This window comes from Phaseolus vulgaris, chromosome 4 (assembly GCF_051622355.1).
Source record: "Phaseolus vulgaris cultivar YP4 chromosome 4, ASM5162235v1, whole genome shotgun sequence".
NCBI lineage: Eukaryota > Viridiplantae > Streptophyta > Magnoliopsida > Fabales > Fabaceae > Phaseolus > Phaseolus vulgaris.
In genome coordinates, this window is record NC_143501.1 from 14,427,912 (window position 1) to 14,447,833 (window position 19,922).

At 34.9% G+C, this 19,922-nt stretch overlaps 1 protein-coding gene across 2 annotated transcripts; it reads left to right on the top strand.

The window, feature by feature from the left end:
• The first annotated feature begins 21 nt into the window (after window positions 1-21).
• Window positions 22-19,133, top strand: LOC137837311 (UPF0481 protein At3g47200). 2 transcript variants are annotated; one of them, XM_068646283.2, is made up of 3 exons: window positions 22-215; window positions 6,720-8,003; window positions 16,753-19,133. In XM_068646283.2, the coding sequence occupies exons 2-3, from the start codon at window positions 6,731-6,733 to the stop codon at window positions 16,869-16,871; spliced, it is 1,392 nt and encodes a 463-aa protein (XP_068502384.2). In that variant the 5' UTR covers window positions 22-215; window positions 6,720-6,730; the 3' UTR covers window positions 16,872-19,133. The 2 variants fall into 2 exon arrangements, with proteins under 2 accessions (XP_068502384.2, XP_068502385.2); XM_068646284.2 differs by lacking the exon at window positions 16,753-19,133 and adding an exon at window positions 8,086-8,317.
• Window positions 19,134-19,922: the final 789 nt, after the last annotated feature.

Consider the following 19,922-nt stretch of genomic DNA (forward strand, 5'->3'; position numbering starts at 1 on the left):
AAATAATCCATTAATGAACTGAAACTTATAGCCATTCATTTTTGGATAGTGTTCATCCATGTGTTGACTTTGAAAAACTGGTTTTAACTTGAGAAATTATTATATAAAGCATGAACCATTGTATTGGATGAATCTGAAAGCACTTAATGAGTTGTGGAAAAGGTGATTTGATTGCTGAAGATTAATCATATTTCTCAACAATTTCACCATCTCAGGTTCTTTCTCCTCCTTTTTCTCTATTTACTTCCAATCTTCTTCCATTTTGAGGCATCCATGAATAGATTTTTTTTTGTACTGATTATTTTAGCTGGAGAAGGTCTGTGTTGAACATGGTATTAACTTGTTGATTCAAGTACTATACTGATTCAGGTTATTTTTAAGTGGGTATATTTTTTTTTGTCTAATTCTACTTTAGTATCAAATGAAGTTTCACCAATCTTGGAACCATATTTTATGTTTGGTAAATACTAATTATAATCCATTTTCTTAACTCCTTTACCAGTATTGTGTATTGACCAGCCCATACTTCATGATATTTTTAATAAATAGTGAGATACTTTTGTTCAAGGCATTTGTATCAATAGACTCATCCCTCACCCTTACACGACACATACTAAACAATTGCCAATGACTAATATGCTATTACTTTTATTAAATCTTACTTACTGGTCGAGAGAATGTAGTCTAAGATTAAATCTTACTTCACAAAGTTTGATGCAAGAATTTTATTAAATTTATTATCATATGATATTTTAATCTATAAATTTTTAAACAATCAATAAATCATGATATCTCCTTTGAGTTAATATGCTGAACACTATCACTAAAACAATAAAGTTAAATTCTCATCTTAACTTAAGTATTTCTTGCTAAAATAACTCAACATACCTCGACAATGTTGGGAAAAACGGGTAATTTTCCCAATAAAACAGAACCCTAACAGAGCTACCCGACAAATAATATTGAATAAATAAAGCGGAATAATAAAAGAGATAAAGAGGAAAAAACACACTAGAAAATTGTTAACGGAGTTCGGCCAATTTAACCTAATCTCCGAGCACAGCTGAAACAACCCACTTTTATTATTATGGGAGAAGATATTACAAATTTGGGATATTTAACAGTGAAGGAGGAGATGTTAATTTATAACCCTCAAACCTTCCAAACAATGAACCCACTGATGTGGGACTTGGGATTAAGCCAAAATCAACAAATCTCCACCTTGGCTTAATTTCAAGTCCCACCTAATACAAATCTTCTCAAAACATAACAAAAACAAACTTTGCAGTGCTTCAAATTTGCGCCTCCGGGCGCCAACTTCAAATGTGCAAGATATTAACCAAGTTTAAACAATATTCAAACTTGGCCCTTGTAACCACCTTGGTGAGCATATCTGCAGGATTCTCCGTAGTGTGAATCTTCTGGAGAACAATCTCCTCTTCTTCGAGAATCTCACGCACAAAGTGATAACGAACATCAATGTGCTTCGTCCGTGCATGAAAGACTTGATTCTTTGCTAAATGAATAGCACTCTAACCGTCAGAATATAACTCAAATTGTTTCTGACCAACTCCCAAGTCTTTAAGCAACCCATGAAGCCAAATTGCTTCCTTCACAGCCTTTGTAATCGCCATATACTCTGCCTTTGCGTAGACAAAGCCACCGTAGACTGTAAGGTAGACTTCCAACTAACTGACGCTTTTGCTAAAGTGAACAAATAGCCAGTTGCAGACCGTCACTTATCCAAATCACCTGCATAATCAGAATCACAATATCCAACTATGCATTGACCAAGTGATTCATCTTGCTCAAATGCCAATCCAACATCTAAGGTATTTTGGAGGTACCGTAGAATCCATCTCACAGCTTGCCAATGACCCTTGCCCGGATCATGCATACAACACTCACAACCTGTGAAATATCTGGTCTTGTACACACCATTGCATACATCAAGCTTCCAATTGCATTTGCATATGGGACTTTCGCCATGTATTCTCGTTCTTCATCATTCGTCGGAGATAAACGGCTACTCAATTTCAAATGAGGAGCAAGTGGGATACTTACAGGTTTTGTATCTTCGTGTATACCAAAATGTTGTAGTACCTTCTGCAAATATTGCTTCCGTGACAGCCAAAGTTTTCCCCTCTCTCTGCCCCTGTTTATCTCCATGCCGAGAATCTTCTTGGCTTCCCCCAAATCCTTCATCTCGAACTCTTTACTCAACTGAGACTTTAACCTGTCCATCTCAACTTGGCTCTTTGCTGCAATCAGCATACCATCAACATATAAGAGTAAGTAAATGTAGGAACCATCTTCAAGTCTGCGCAAATACACAAAGTGATCATATTTGCTTCTCTTGTACTTCTGATCCTTCATGAACTTATCAAATCGTTTGTACCACTGTCTCGAAGATTGTTTCAATTCGTACAACGATTTGCTAAGTTTACAAACCCAATCTTCTTGACCAGCAACCTTGTATCCTTCTGGTTGAGTCATATAGATTTCCTCCTTCAAATCACCGTGTAGGAACGCGGTCTTTACATCGAGTTGAGCTAACTCCAAATTCAACTGTGCTACCAAGGCCAACAAAATTCGAATGGAGGAATGTTTAACAACTAGAGAAAATACCTCATTATAATCAATTCCCTCCCTCTGAGCAAAGCCTTTAGCAACAAACCTTGCCTTGTAGCGAACATCTTCTTTATTAGGAAATCCTTCTTTCTTTGCAAATACCCATTTGCACCCAATTGCCTTCTTACCTTTTGGTAATTGTGCCAGCTTCCACGTCTTGTTCTTCTTCAAAGACTGCATCTCCTCTTCCATCGCACCTGTCCAATTACCACTCTCTGAACTCAGAATGACTTCTGGGTAAGTGGATGGAATGTCATCAACAACTGGAAGTGCATAGGCAACCATATCCATGAAACGAGCAGGCTTCTGAATATCTCGTCTCTATCTTCTAACTGCAATTGGCACTGATTGCTGTTGAGATTCTTGGGTAGGAACCTCTTCCTCATCTGACTCTTCTTCTGCCATAGGAGAGTCACTTGTGGTATTTCGTTTTGGGATCACCACTGTCTGTTCAAACTCCACCTGCTTCCGGGCACACTCCACCTGTTGCGGAGTACTATCAGCTCCTTCTGGATTTACCTTCTTTAACATGGCAAATTCATCAAAGGTAACATCCCTGCTGATAATCGTCTTCTTTGCCTCTAGACACCACAAACGATATCCCTTCACTCCAGGACTAAAGCCCATGAAAAGAGCTTTCTTTGCCCGTGGATCCAACTTTGATTCAATCACATGATAATATGCAATAGAACCAAAAACATGCAAAGAATCATAATCAGTTGCAAGTTTTCCAGACCATACCTCTAACGGGGTTTTGCCATCTATAGCAGAAGATGGCAAATGATTGACGAGATGTTGAGCGTATGTCACAGCCTCAGCCCAAAACTCTCTGCCTAACTCAGCATTAGACAACATACAACGAACTTTCTCCACAAGTGTCTTGTTCATACGCTCTGACACCCTATTCTGCTGTGGTGTTTTTCTAACAGTGAAGTGTCGAACTATGCCACAATCTTGGCATACCTTCAGGAACGGATCACTCTTGTATTCTCCTCCATTATCTGTTCGGAGAACCTTAATCTTCCTTCCTGTCTGGTTTTCAACTTGAGCTTTCCACTTAAGGAAAATTTCAAGCACATCATTTTTGTTCTTCATAGTAAACACCCAAACTCTCTTGGAAAAATCATCCACAAAAGTGACAAATAATGCCTACCTCTGATTGACGGAGTCTTGGCAGGTCCCCATACATCTGAATGCACATAATCCAAAATACCCTTGGTATTATGAATTGCAGTGCCAAACTTTACTCTTCGTTGTTTTCCCATAACACAATGCTCACAAAATTCAAGTTTGCAAGCCTTCATACCTTTCAACAATCCCTGCTTGGTAAGAATTTGCAAGGATTTCTCTCCAGCATGTCCCAACCTCATATGCCACAACTTCGTTGCCTCAGCATCCTTCAGAGCTAGAAGTTGCTGTCGCTACTGTCCCCACCACTGTACTACCTTGGTAGTAATACAAATTATTCTTCCTCACGCCTTTCAACATCACCAGTGCTCCTGAAGTTGCTTTAAGAATTCCATCTCGCATCGTCACAACTATGCCTTTAGATTCTAAAGCCCCAAATGAGATGAGATTCTTCTTCAACTTTGGCACGTATCGTACATCCCGCAAAATTCTGGTGGATCCATCATGATTCCGCAGCTTGATTGAACCTATCCTAGTTGTCTTACATGGATTATCATTACCCATGTAAACAACCCCGCCATCAAGTTCTTGAAATTCAAAGAACCAATCCCGAAAGGGACACATATGATAGGTACAACATGAATCCAATATCCACTCATTTGGATACGATGATGTTGAAAGCGAGACAATTAAAGAGATATCTGATTCCACATCACTTTTGCATTCTGCAACATTTGCATCTTGTGGAGCCTTCCCTTTCTTCTGCAGTTTTGGACAGTCTTTCTTTCAGTGTCCTTTCTCATGACAGAAAGCACACTCATCTTTGGCAACGGCTCGACCTTTAGACTTAAACCTCCCTCTTCTCCCCTTTGTCTGTCTTTGCTGACGACCTTTTGCCACCGATGCTTCTTCTGATGTCGTTGATTTGGTTTTCATCTTATTATGCTTTCTCAATTCATGACTATATAAAGCAGAACAAACAGCATCTAACGACACATTCTCCTTCCCGTGAAGGAGCGTAGTCTCCAAATGTTCAAATTCATCAGGAAGAGATGATAACAACATCAAAGCCAAATCCTCATCCTCAAACTTCACATCTAAATTCAACAGGTGTGCTACTAATTGATTAAACATAGTGATGTGTGCATTCATAGTAGTACCTTGTTGGTAGTCAAATCGGAACAACCTTTTCTTCATCAGGAGCTTGTTCTGACCACTCTTCTTCAGAAACTTGTCCTCCAATGCCTTCCACAGTTTGTGTGCAGAAGTCTCATTTTTTACAGCATACTTCTGCTCTCTAGACAGGCAAGATCGAATAGTTCTGCATGCCAACCGGTTGATGATGCTCCAGTCTTTCTCCTCCACCTCTTCTGGTTTCTCTCCTTCAATAGAAATATCAAGACCCTGCTGAAAAAGAGAGTCCAAGACCTCTCCTTGCCACATGCTAAAATGTCCAGTGCCATCAAATATTTCCACCGCCAATTTCAAGGTGGACACCGGGAACCTCGACCATGATGATGAGGAGCCCGACACTCTGGATACATCCTTCGCTTCTTCTTCTTGATTTGCCATTACAAACTCAAAATATAATATTCAATATTACAAATAATTTCAAACAACCCAAGGGCGAACCTTCGGCTTTTCATACCACTTGTTGGAAAAAATAGGTAATTTTCCCACTAAAACAGAACCCTAACAGAGCTACCCGACAAATAATATTGAATAAATAAAGCTAAATAATAAAAGAGATAAAGAGGAAAAAACACACCAGAAAATTGTTAACGGAGTTCGGCCAATTTAGCCTAATCTCCGAGCACAGCTGAAACAACCCACTTTTATTATTATGGGAGAAGATATTACAAATTTGGGATATTTAATAGTGAAGGAGGAGATGTTAATTTATAACCCTCAAACCTTCTTCCCAAACAATGAACCCACTGATGTGGAACTTGGGATTAAGCCAAAATCAACAAACAAATCATAACTTCAACAAATCATAACTTTACCTCACATCATCAATCTCATTCATTCATATTTCAAACTTATTTCAATATTATACAATATTTATATCATTATTCGTTTCCTAAACCATTTTATTTCATTTATAGTATTAAATTTATACAAACTCTACCTAATATCTCCTAATCTCATATACGAAATAATCCATTTTAAACAATTCAAACTCATCTAATAGAGATATTCAACTAATAGAAGTATCACTTAAGTTGAACCATATTCTTTTAAAGGAGAGAATCATAATAGATTCTTCATTGTTCAATGGTCTAGGTAATTAAGTTTAAGCAACAAAGAAACATAGCTTCAGTGACCAAACTAAAAAAGAAAAATTAATATTGACTTTCGTTGTTTAAGTAGTCATATTTTTAAAAGAGAGAAAATTGATATGATCCAACCAGGTCATAGGAAAATAATCTATTAAAATTAATAAATAATTGAAATTAGTAACTTTGAATTTAATTATTTAATATCAACAGTTCTAATTTGATGGAAATATTTGTCAAAAAGTTATCAACGATAAACTATCTATATTTTGCAACTTCAACTAATTCCTATTGTATCATCTTCTGAAGTTCATACCATTATATCTAAGATTGAATTTATTCATCTTCAAGTCCTTTTATGCCATCAACTTGCACTAAATTTTTTGTATAATTTTTTCAAAGGACATATACCCAAATAATATTTAAAATGTATTTTTAAATATCGTTTTTATAACATCTATTTGTGAAACTAATTCTTTGTCCCTTATTTTTATTATCAAATCCCTATAATCATATAAATCATTTTGAACTTTTAACTATTGAATTTTTTTTATAACGTAAACAATAAATTGATCGATATTATCATAGTGTTTATTTAAGAGTTACTAATTTTGGGATTAAATTCATCTCTATCAAATTTTTAGTATTCTAGTTAATATTTATGAAATCTTCATTTTACAGAGTTTTAACATATGGAAGAACAATCGAGAGATTTAACAATTGAAATACAACGTTTAGAGACCTTATGTACTGAGATGCTTCAAAATGTTAAACCTTCAGAAGAGCATGGTTTCCATATGCAATGCATTAATAGGGTACCACCAAATATTCGTGAAAATAATCCCAAAGCCTACACTCCTCAAATTGTTTCCATTGGCCCTTATCATCACAAAGCAAACAATAGTTTTGAGCCAATGGAAGAACATAAACTCAAATATCTCAAGGGATTTCTAAATCGAACACAACTACCTATAAGAGAATTTGTTGTCAAAATTAAAGAGTTGGAAGAAGATATTCGACTTTGTTATACAGATCCTATGAAATTTAATAGAGATGATTTCTTAAAGATGATTTTGGTTGATGCTTGCTTCATAATTGAGCTTTTTCTAAGAATGTTTGAATACAATGATTGGAAACAAGACCCTTTGTTTGTAAAACCATGGATACAAGTGCATATTCAGCATGACTTGATATTATTGGAAAATCAACTTCCATTCTTTGTTCTTGAACAACTTTACAACCTCACTGGTATGGGTCAGAATTTTCTTGACATTACTTTCAAGTATTTTAGGAACATGTCTTTAGGAAATGTGTGTCCAGAAAAGAGTCCAAAACACTTCACTGATTTTTTAAGATCTTCTGCAATATCATCATCAAAACTTGATCTTGAAAATCCAGACAAATATTTCAGAGAAGTTAAACAATTATACAGTGCAAGCCAACTAAAGGAGGCAGGTCTTAAGTTCAAGGCCAGTACGGATGAAGGCTTACTGGACTTGACCTATCTTAAGAAGGGAGTGTTGACAATGCCAATCTTGAATATATATGATGGGACAGAAATTATCTTCCGAAATATAATGGCATATGAGCAATGTCAACTTTTAGATGAAATAACCTTCACTCAATATGTAGCGATTCTAGATTTTCTTATAAATACTGAAAAAGATGTGAACTTACTTGTTGATAAGAAAATTATTGTGAATTGGACTGGTGATTCTACTAAAGTGGTTACAATGATTAATAACTTGAGCTCAGACCTTATGTTGCCATATTTCCATCAACATTATTTCTCCCTCTGCAATAGCTTGAATGATTTCTATGAAAACCCACGCAACAAGTACAAGGCTATCTTCGTACACGAGTACTTCAACACTCCTTGGAAAATAGCATCTACTACTGCTGCAATTATGCTAATTTTCCTCACATTTATTCAGGCTGTATGTTCAATCGTCTCAATATTTTATGGTAAGAAATCATGATATACCGATACTTATTACTGTTATGAAGTTAGTTACAAATGATAAAATTAGTTCAATTAAATGTGCAGGTAACTAAGGAGATGATTCTCTAAATAAGAAATAAGGAAGTCAGTCAGGAAAGAAAGTATTTGAGTGTCTCAGTATGGAAGAGAAACTTTTTGATGTTATGTATTGTTATTTATTTTTCAACGAAGATTTAACTTGTTTCCTATTTTTTTCTATTTGGTTGCTAACTTACTACTTTTTATGCAGAAGTAACTTTTTTGTGAGCTCTTATACTACTACAAATAATTTTAAACTTGCAAATAATCTCCCTCTTTAAATTTAAAGAAAAAATTTAAAAAAAAACTCGTGTGTGTATATGTGTGTTTGTGGCATTGTGTGTGTCTATGTATGTATGTGTGTATCTATCTGTCTTTGTCTATGTGCTTTTGTGATTTTGTGTGTGTGTTTATCTATCTATCTTTCTTTGTGTGTGTATATGTGTGTTATATGTCTTTTTGTTTGTGTTTGAGTTGTGTATTATGTGTGTATGTGTGTTATATATCTTTTTATGCTTGTTTTTGTTTGTGTCTGTGTGTTTGTAAGTCATGTATTTGTGTGTATGTTTGTCTTTGTATGTATGTGTGTGTGTCTGTGTTTATGTATATGTTCGTGTGTATATGTTTGTGTCTATATTTGTGTATGTCTATGTGTGTTTTTGTTTTTTTGTATGCATGTGTGTGTATGTATGTGTCTATATCTATGGATGTCTATGTGTGCATGTTTGTGTTTTTTTTATGCATGTTTGTGTCTATGTATGTGTGTGTTTTTGAGTGTTTGTATTATACAAAGAGAAGCAAATGAAAAGTTTAAATTTTCTCTCATTTTTATCATCACTAACAAAGAGTTTGAAATTATTATATCATGATTATGATGGTGGTGGTTGGGAAAATGTTTCATCTAGTTGAGAAGGTTGGTCATTTGATATAGATGATTGTTCTCTTAGAGTTGGAGGAGCAAGTAGGGTAGGTTGAGGTTCTACTAGTGTTGTTTGATGCAATGCTTGTGGTGATTAGAATGTGCATTTTCTTTCATAATTATAATAACAATCTCATCTTGTAGTTCATTATCGTACTAAGCAACCAAATGTGACATAAAGAGTATGAGAAGACATTATAAAAATGATAAGCATATTTTATCTAACTACTATCTGAGTGGAGCCATAAGATTTCGAAAATTGAGAAAATAGAAATATATAGTAGATAGTATTTATTAAAAAATACATTATATTCATTATTACACAATTGATTAATGATAAACAAGTTATATTTTGCTCTAGAATACAAAATAAGATTTTCATATAAACTAATATTAGTACTCTAAATATAGATGGCAAAATGTATTTGAACCGTAAGAAAATATTTGTATAATAGTAAGTAAATACTCATTTATTTAAAGATGAGTCGAGACATATGTTTGTATGTATATAGACTGTAACAAAGATAAGAGTATATACTCTAATGTGCACTTGTTTCGACCTCCACCTCTATCTATTTATATTTATATATTTATTTATTTGTATGTAAACAATTTTTTCATTTTCACGTGCCATACTAGTCTTATATATAACAAATATGTTAGTTGAAATGTGAAAACATAAATATAAAAACATTAAATAATATAAAAAAAATATTAGTCTTGTAGTCCTTTAGAATGTTAGAGGAGCGAACTAATGTCTTAGCAATAGTTCTTCCAATAACATAAAAATAAAATACAATCCGCCACCTAAGAGTAAATTTCTGTAGTGGTTTTTAATTATATTTTTTATTGAATTATAGACTTTATACATTCACAATAACAATAACAAAGATTAATATATATATATATATATATATTATAACTTAGTTAATATAGTAAGTAATTATTTTTATTTTTAAAATTAATTATTATTTAACCTTTATAATTAATAAATTATTAATTTAAAAATTAATTTATAATTTTTTATTAATAATATAAATTATAGATATCAATAATATTTTACTCTATAAAATAGTATCTAATTTAGTTAATATCGTAACTAATTATTTTTTTTATCTTTAAAGTTAATTTTTATTTAATGATTTTATAAGAGTATAATATTTGTAAATTTGATTTATTAATAAGGTTACTAAAGCATATTTAATCTTGCAACAATGTAAAAAATGCTATAATAAGGTGATTTGGTTACAAATTTTAATTAACTAATATTTTTAAATAATGAAATAATATAGAAAAAACTATTAAAAGGAAAAATATATTATATTTCAATATTTATTCTAAAAATTGTTAAAATATTATTACTTATATGTATAACGATATATAAAGAGGATTTTCTTTTTCTTATACATTTCTTTTTACAATTTTATCTGTTAAATGACTACTTTTTTAAATATATATATTTTTTATGATGATTTTACATTATATATTTTTTTTATGATGATTTTACATAATAATGAAGTCATACTTTTTTTTATACTTTTCTAAAACTCAACAAATTATGGATAGTGTGTTTTAGAAAGAGTTAAGAAGACTCTTTCAAAGGGAAATTACATTTTCTACATATTGTTACATCCTATAATTTTTGGATTTGATTAGTAGATTTGTTAGGTTTAGTTTTGGGAATTGATTAGTATATTTGTTAAGTTTAGTTTTGGGATTTGATTAGCAGATTTCTTGGGACATTTTACGATTTGATTAGCGGAATTCAGTAAAAAGAAAAATCAAATTTATTGACGCATTTTTACCCACAAACCTGAACTCATAGGTAAATTCGCCATTACCTACAAATATCATCCACTGATCTAGATCCGAAAGTAAATTCAGCTTTACCTACAGATTATTACACATAGATATCTATCCGTAGGTAAATTCAATATTATTACTAATTATTAATATAAATATTTTTATTAACACTATTAAAAATATTAAGAATATAAATAATTTTAATAGTTTTAAAAGTTTTAATAATATAAATAATATTAATCATAATTATATACATAATATTAAAAATATTCTTATTGTACTAGACCAGAGCGCTCAGAGCTTAGTGCTCGCTGGTCGGAGCTTAACATCTGCCTCAGGTAGGTCAACTTGACTTTTGGGCCAAGTTGATGGGCCATGTGGTTGGGCAAAAGATATGTGTGTTAACTCTTTCCTATATGCTTAATGTAACCCCTTGTGTGCGGCCTAGGCAGTTAGCAAGGGGTAGAAATAGACCTAGGGGTGCGCTTAGTGCATATGAGTCTAGTACAAGTAAACTAAACCCAAGCCCATGTGTGCTAGGGCACGAGGAGCTAGGTTGCATGTATGATACGTAGCGCCTCACCGAGGGTGCCTACGTGAAACAGATTGGACCCCTGGTGTTTGTACATGAGTTGGTACCCTTGTGGTTATTCTGTTAAGATTTTATGCACTCCAGAGTGGAAAAGGTTTGTTGAGTTGCGGTGCTAAGAGAATGTGCCCTAGAATGGAATATCTTCCAATGACGTAGGCTTTCAGGGGGGAGGATATCGTGATTGAAAGCTGCTACAAGAGGTAGGCTATAAAAGGGACTTGAGATCTCAGGTAAAGGTAGGCTGTTTCTAAGACTGAAACTAGTTACTTCTTGTTTCTATAAGCCTTGTACTGACTTGATCGTCGGAGTGCAATCAACATGTAGGGCCCCCTCTGTCTCAACGGAGTTGCGAACAAAAGGGTAAAGCAGATTCCAACAGAGATAGAAGCAGGCAGAGCTTGGGATTGGAGTCGATCGACGACTAGGTCAACTGACGCGAACACTTAGAATATGAATAATTATACAATCATAACTAATATTCATAAACAATAATAATTATAAATAATAATCATAATTAATAAGTATGCATACTACTAACATTGTAAAATAATAATATTAATAATAATTAAAATAATAATATTATTATTTATAATATTAATATTATTAATAATGTTAATTTATATCTATATATAAAGAGGATTCTCCATTTTAACTACTTTTTATTGTATATAAATTTATTTCTATTTTATCCTTATATCAATATTTTATTTTGGTTATTTTGTCATTTTATAATTACTTAAATTTAAAACTAAAAAAAATTTAATATTAAATTTGAAAGTAATTGTTTGAGAGATGTGCATTACATTTATTTGAAAAGAATGAGTCAAATAAACTTTAAATTGAAACGTGGTTTGATGGACAATTACTTTAACTCCCTCAAACGGGCAAAAAGGCACAGTACAAAAGAAAACTTTGGGACAAGTGTGAGAAAAAGAGATCGAAATAGATAAAAGAACAAAAAGAAAAAGAAACATAGAAATAAGGAATACAAACCACAAAAAACTTAGTTTGTTGGTTGTATAAGTTCTTATAGTTTAATTGTTAATGCTCCTCATTTTTATTTCTTTTATTCTACTTTTCATTTTTGTTTCACAAGTGGAGGTGAAGGAGGAAAAAGATAGAGAAGGAGAATATCCCAAACCGTTACTTGAATACAAAACATTTAGATTTTTGCACAGGTACTTCTTGATGTCATTATTGATATGGGCATCAACAAGGAGGATGAATGTGTTCCGAATACAACATTGTTGCAAAGGAGAGGAAATGGATTTGAAAATAGGGATGAAAAGCCCTACCAACATGAAGGAGGTCTAGCAGTTAACCAGACGCATGGCTACCTATCTTGTTTCTTTTCAGCTAGTGGAGATCAGGGGTATCCATGTTTTTAGTGCCTCAGGAAGAACAACCGGTTTGTATGGACTGGTGAGTGTGAATAAGCCTTCACCAAGTTGAAAGATTACTTGGCCAGTCCCCATGTTCTTGGTAAGCTGCTTCCAGGTACCCCCCACTCGTCTTTATTTTGCGATCACAAATTGGGTAATCAGCTCGGTCATTATGCAAGATCAAGATAAGGTCCAAAAGTCGATCTACTTTTTGAGTAAGGTATTGCAGGGACCAGAAACGTGCTACCAAGCCATTGAGAAGGCTGCTTTAGCCGTGGTATCCACAGCTCTGTGGCTCCACCACTATTTCCAGAGCTTCAATGTGATTGTGATGACTGATCTGCCCATTCGCGAGCTCCTCCAAAAGCTCGACATAACTAGTCGGATGGTCCATTGGGAAGTTGAGATATCTGAGTTTTTTATACAGTATGAACCCCGGGGGCCGATTAAGGACCATGTCTATGCTGATTTCGTGGTAAAGCTTGCATCAGAGGGTCATCAGCTTGATCCTAATGACTTCTAGTGGGTTTTTTTGGTAGATAGATCCTCCAATCAATAGGGGAGTGGAGCTAGGGTCATTTTAGAAGGGCCAAGTGGGCTGTTAATCGAGCAAACCTTGAGGTTCGCCTTCAAAGCATGCAACAATCAAGCTGAGTATGAGGCCTTGATAACGAGAATGTTGTTAGCCAAGGAGTTGGGAGCACGAAGTTTATTGGTAAATAGTGACTCGTTGCTTGTTACTAGGCAAGTCACGAGTGAGTACCAGGCCAAAAATCCACAGTTAGTCTCGTATCTCAGGTATGTCATGCTCTTAAAAGCATTTTTCTCTACGTTTAAGCTCGTTCATGTCCCTAAAGAGCAGAACTCTCGAGCAGACTTGCTGTCCAAACTAGCAAGCTCAGGGAAGGGTGGTCGACAAAGTTCAGTCATTCAGGAGACCTTGAAGTCGCCTAGGACTGTAGAAGGGGAACCAACTGAGGTCCGCCACATGGAGATCTTGTTGGTAAGCTCAAAAAAGGGGAGAAGGCGTCGGTCGATGACCCAAGAGACCCTGAAAGTTCCCAGGATAACCACCTATGGGTTGTTGGGAGATGAGTCTCTTGAGGTCCTGCAGGTTGACACCACAGAGACTTGGATAACCCCTTACCAGTGTTACTTAGCTGATGGTTTGCTTCCTGTAGAACCAACGGAGGCTAAGGTAGTTAAAATGAATGCGAGGAAGTATACCCTGATAGATGGCAAGTTGTTCCATCACGGTTATACCCACCCAATCCTCACTTGCATAAGTAGAGATCAGTGTACCCGTATCATGGAGGAGCTTCACGAAGGCATTTGTGGAAGCCATGTCGGAGGAAGAGCTCTCTCGTTGAAGGTAATCCGAGCAGGGTACTATAGGTCGACTATGAAGGAGGATTGCGTGAAGTATGCACAACGATGCAAGCAGTGTCAGGAGCATGCTGATTGACATCACGCACCAACCGAGGAGTTCCGGTCAATTTATAGCTCGTGGCCTTTCCATACCTATGGAATAAACATCTTAGGTCCTTTCCCTTTGGCAATACGTCAGATGAAGTATCTCATAGTGGCCATTGAATATTTCACTAAGTGGATCGAAGCCGAGCCAGTTGCACAAATAACTGCAAACAAGGTGCAACATTTTGTGTGGAAAAACAATGTATGGCGTTTTGGGATCCCTAGACACTTGGTGTCTGACAACGGAACCCAATTTGCAAGTCAACAGTTGTGCTTGAAGCTCAGGATAAAGCAGATATTTGCCTTAGTAGAACACCCTCAGACAAATGGCCAGGTTGAGTCAGCCAATAGAGGGGTTAAAGAGGAGATTAGAGAAGGCCAAAGGAACTTGGTCAGAAGAAGTTCCCCGAATTATGTGGGCTTATCACACCACTCCTTAGTCAACAACTAAGGAGACGCCCTTCAGTTTGGTATATGGGTCAGATGCCATGATACCAGTAGAGATCCAAGAGAGTTCTCCTTGGTTCCAAAACTTCGTTATTGAAGAGTCTAACGAAGGAAGGTAGGTGAACCTGGATCTGCTAGATGAAGTGTGTGAACAAGCCCGCATTAACTTTGAGGGTTTGAAAAGAAGGGTGGAGCTGAGGCAAAAGACCAAGACAAAGCCTCGATAGTTCAGGGTTGCCGACATGGTGATGCGAAAGGCTCACCTCTACCAGCTAGAAAACAAGTTATCCCCAAAGTGGACTGGCCCATTTCGTGTAGTCAAGGTTCTTGGGAATGGAGCATACAAGCTAGAAACCTTAGAGGGGGGAGCCATTCCTCGAACGTGGAACACGACAAATCTCAAGTTTTTTTCGACTAAGATATTTTGGTTTAATGCTTTATTTTTTAACAATGTAAAGGTGACACTCGTTTTTCCTTGAAGGGGTTTTTTAAATGGGGTCATCTAATGATAACTTTGTTCTTGAAAGATGGTGGATTAGTTTTGTTTATTTGTTTAGTTAGCACATGGTAAGACAACCTGTCTCGGTAAGATTATCCAAGTAGGCGCCCTGTGTGTAAACCAATTATCTATTGTAAGGTAAGACAACCTGTCTCGGTATCAGTCAAATTATCTGAGTAGGTACCCTTTGTGTAAGTTGATTATCTATTGACAGATAAGACGACCTGTCTTGCTTGTAGAGAATGAGAGCTTTGATGTTTCAAATCCAAGATGAAGCTTGAAGCCTTGCTGCTTTTGGTTTGGATGTAGTTTAGAGTGTTAAGAATTTATGTAAAGATCAGTTCTTGATTCCTACACAAAGCCTGTTTTAATCTGTTTTAAAGAACTAAGTGTTTTTCCATGCAAAGGAAAAAACAACCGATTAAAGTTTCGAAACAATCGGTTGTCTGTCTCTTAGTTGGCAAAGGAGTTTTTTGAAACTGTTTTTTTGAATTAGTTGTGTAACTACTGAAACCATTCAACCGATTATATTGTGGTTTCAACCAATTAAAAGTAAGTTTTCATAACAGTATTTTGAAAACTTGTTTTAACTGATTCAGTTGTTCAAATCTGCCTTTAACGGTAGCTTTTCAAAGGTTATAAGTATAGCCTTCTTTCAAATGTTTTAGAGAAAATAAACAAGTTTTAACACTCAGATTTGAGATTAAAAAGGGAGATTACAATCTGTTTGAGAAAAGAAGTTTTCCAAGATTAGTAAGATTGTTTTTGAGCTTTGCTGTGATTCAAGAACTGATCATAGGGTTTCTGGTCTTTTGTAATCCAGGTGTTTTCAACCCTTTTTTAGTTTCTTGTAATTGTACATATTACATTCTGTATAACTGTTGTAAAATCCTGTAAAGTCAGTGTGATTCTGGCTTGAGGTGTTTGTTGTGTGCAAAAAGGGTGAGTAGGGTTCGTGGGATTCAAAGTCACCTCTTTGTGGTGTGTGGTTGTAATCTGTGATTAGTTACATAGTGAAATACTTAGTGGTTTGACTGAGGACTGGATATAGCTCTGGGATTGAGTGAATACGTATAAACCTTGTGTGTAAATCTCTCTATCTCTTCTTTTCATAACTGTTTGTATTTTCCGCTGTCATAAACAACTGGTTAAATCGTCATTTTAACCGATTGAATTTCTGATACCAGTTTCTGTTTGACTATTTGATTGGTTTTCTGAGTTGATTGTTAAAGATTCATTCTAAGGAAAATATTTGTGAAAAACCTTTTATAAACAATTCACCCCCCCTCTTGTTCAAGCCATCGATCCTAACAATTGGTATCAAAAGCAAGGTTCTTGAAAGTTATTCAAGTTTTGATCCTAAACCTTTTTTAAATGGCTGAAAAGTTTTCTTTTGGGGAAGGTGCCTGTTTAAACAAACCACCTTTATTTTGTGGTATGAACTATGATTTGTGGTGCATAAGAAAGAAATTCTTTGTTAATTCTATAGATAAGAAAATTTGGAATGTGATTACAAATAGCTATCTCATGCCTATATCTGAAAATGTTTCTTCTGAAAGAGAACATCTTGATTGTGCAGCTATGAACATCATTGTATATGCACTTGATTCTAATGAACTGCTCAAGGTTTCAGAATGTAGTTCTGCTAAAGAAATGTGGAATACCCTTGAAGAGACAAGAAACCAAGGAGTGCCTTGATGGACAAAGAAGAATCGTCTGCTGAATCTTTCTCTTCAGAATCTAGAAGGGAGTTTTGTCTCATGGTAAAGGAAGAATCTGAATCAGGTAGTGTAAGTTCAAGTTTTTCCATGAATGTTGAAAATTATAGTGAACTTCTTGAGGCCTTCAATGAGACTCGTGAAGAAGCTATTAGGTTGGCCCTTTTGAACAATCGGTTGAAAGGTTTAAACAACTGGTTGGAAAACAGAGTCAAAACTTTGGAAGAAGAGTTGAACAATTCAAAAAAAGATTTTGAAAGTTTGGAAATGATTTACAAAACCTCTTCTTGCAAGTGTGATTCTAGCTTTTGTGAAATTGTGAATCACTTAAAAAGAAAGTCCACTACCTTTTAAAAATTGTGGACAAGTTTTCTAAAGGGCAATCCAATCTTGAATCTGTTCTTGATTCTCAAAAATGTGTTTTTGGCAAGGCTGGGTTGGGGTTTAATCCAAACAGCAAGAACAAATCTATTTCAAAACCCTTTTCAAGTTTCTTTGAAAAACAACCTGTTGTTTTTTTTGAAATAACCGGTTAAAACTTGTTTTTACTGCATGAGAAAGGGTCATACTGTTAGATTGTGCAGAGTAAGAAGTTTTTATGTTCCCAAAGGTATTTTGAAATGGGTTTTCTAAGGTTTCTAAGGTTCCTAAGGCTTCTACTAACATCATTGGACCCAAATTCATAAGGGGACCAAATCTTGCTTCTTAATCTTTTTTTGTAGGTATCCTGGCAGCCAATAATTACTTTTGTGCTTGAAGAAGGACTGCTAAAAGGAAAAACAACAAGAGACTTTGTATTCATAATGAAGAATATGTTGAAACTGGCTTTCATGGATGCATGTTCTTGTGTTATTGTAGAACTATTTGTCAAATCTGCACATATGTTCTTAACAAGATATGTTCTTATCTCTCTTCTTTGCTTGGACAATCTTTCTTGAGTTCAATTCTGTGTGTCCATAAAGTTTTTCTGGTTAATATCTGCTCTATTATCATTCAAATGATGTGTGCCTTAACATGTATATGTGTTTCTCAGATTCTGGTGAAGGATTTGGGTTTTCTATGTTCTGTTTGCTGTCACAGAATTTCAACCGATTGTTTCTTCGAAAAAAAACCGATTGCTTTATTTCCTCTGACATCTTTGTATAATGTTATCAAGTTTGCTTATGCATGGTTAAACCTATTTTCCTTTAAATCATGTTTTTGGTCATATAGAGGAAGAAGTTTATATGTGTTTTGGTTATCTTAATAGCATTAAAAATGATGCTCTTCTTTGGATAAATCTGTTGCTGTCATAAACTGTACACACACTGATTTGTAATATCTATGCACTGGTTTACAACAATGATTTCACTGGTTTATGTGTAGCTTGTTATCCTGCTACTATACTTGTCTTGTATATGCATAAATTCTGTTTTGTAGGATCTTTTTAGAATAACAGATGCTATGTTGAAAACTGATCAAAGCAATGTCTATGGTTCAAAAACATCCATCTTACTCAAGCTCATGTCTTATGGAAATAAGTAGTACATGAACATTCTATGTTTTGGCTTCATTTGGCCTTATGAGCTTCTAGAAATGTTGAGGTAAGGCAAAAATGTTGAGGGAGAACTAGCTGAAATTATCAAGCCCTCAAGTGAGATCAACAATGGATCCCTAAGCAAAATGGGATTTACCAAAATTGGTGGGAGATGGGTGAGCAAGGATGGTGACCAAGCTGGCCCAAGTGGAATCAATGATGATGATAAAGTTGTTGAACCTGCTGCTACTGATTATCTTGGACCTAACATTGATGATTGGGAGATAAAGAAGCACCTGAAATTTGAAAGACTTATGATCAACCGGATGGATAACTTTGCTGAACAACAAAACAATTTCTATGAGATGTGACAAAGCCGATTTCAGCAAATCGATCAGAACATCCAGGGTTTAGATGCACGTTTTGGAAATCTGGATGAGCAGATTGAGGTCATACAAAACCAGATTTCAAATATAGTTTGGTAGGGACAATAGTCCTTCTTTTTAAGTGTACTAGCTTTCTTTCATGAACGCTTTATCTTTGTTTCCTATGTGTTGTTGTTTAATCCTTCCTTTTGTGTTTGATAAGACAAATAGGGGGAGAATTAGTTGGTGCTTTGGGATGTAATCGTTTATAATTTGCACTCTTAATTGCTTTTAATCACTGCATTAGATGGAAGCTTGTTTGTTGCTCTGATAAATTTAATCGGTTAATCTTGCGTTTTAATCGGTTGTTCTTCTGCTGTTGCACCTATGGTTTGTTCTTCACTCTGGTTTGGCTGTGAAAACTGTTTTATGGTGCTCTAACCTTTGGCAAAGAATATTTTGTGTTTTTCTGCTTCTATCTGTGACTGCAGGTGATGATTAAATTCTAAACACAACTCCTCAAAGCAACCAAGGATTTGTCTCCATCAAATAGGGGGAGATTGTAGAGAATGGGAGCTTTGATGTTTCAAATCCAAGATGAAGCTTGAAGCCTTGCTGCTTTTGGTTTGGATGTAGTTTAGAGTGTTCAGAATTTATGTAAAGCTCAGTTCTTGATTCCTACACAAAGCCTGTTTTAATCTGTTTTAAAGAGCTAAGTGTTTTTCCATACAAAGGGAAAAACAACCGATTAAAGTTTCGAGACAAACGGTTGTTTGTCACTTAGCTGGCAAAGGAGTTTTTTGAAACTGTTTTTTGAATCAGTTGTGTAACTGCTGAAACCATTCAACCAGTTATATCGTGGTTTCTACCGATTAAAAATAAGTTTTCATAACTGTATTTTGAAAACTTGTTTTAACTGATTCAGTTGTTCAAATCTGCCTTTAGCGATAGCTTTACAAAGGTTATAAATATAGCCTTCTTTCAAATGTTTCAGAGAAAATAAACAAGTTTTAACACTCAGATTTGAGATTAAAAAGAGAGATTACAATCTGTTTGAGAAAAGAAGTTTTCCTAGATTAGTAAGATTGTTTTTGAGCTTTGCTGTGATTCAAGAACTGATCATAGGGTTTCTGGTCTTTTGTAATCCAGG

Excerpts from the sequence above, each read along its gene's own strand:
- LOC137837311 (XM_068646283.2), top strand. The coding sequence starts at position 6,731 with ATGGAAGAACAATCGAGAGATTTAACAATTGAAATACAACGTTTAGAG. Across the intron at positions 8,004-16,752 it reads AATCGTCTCAATATTTTATG|CTATGAACATCATTGTATAT; the intron begins GTAAGAAATCAT and ends TTGATTGTGCAG.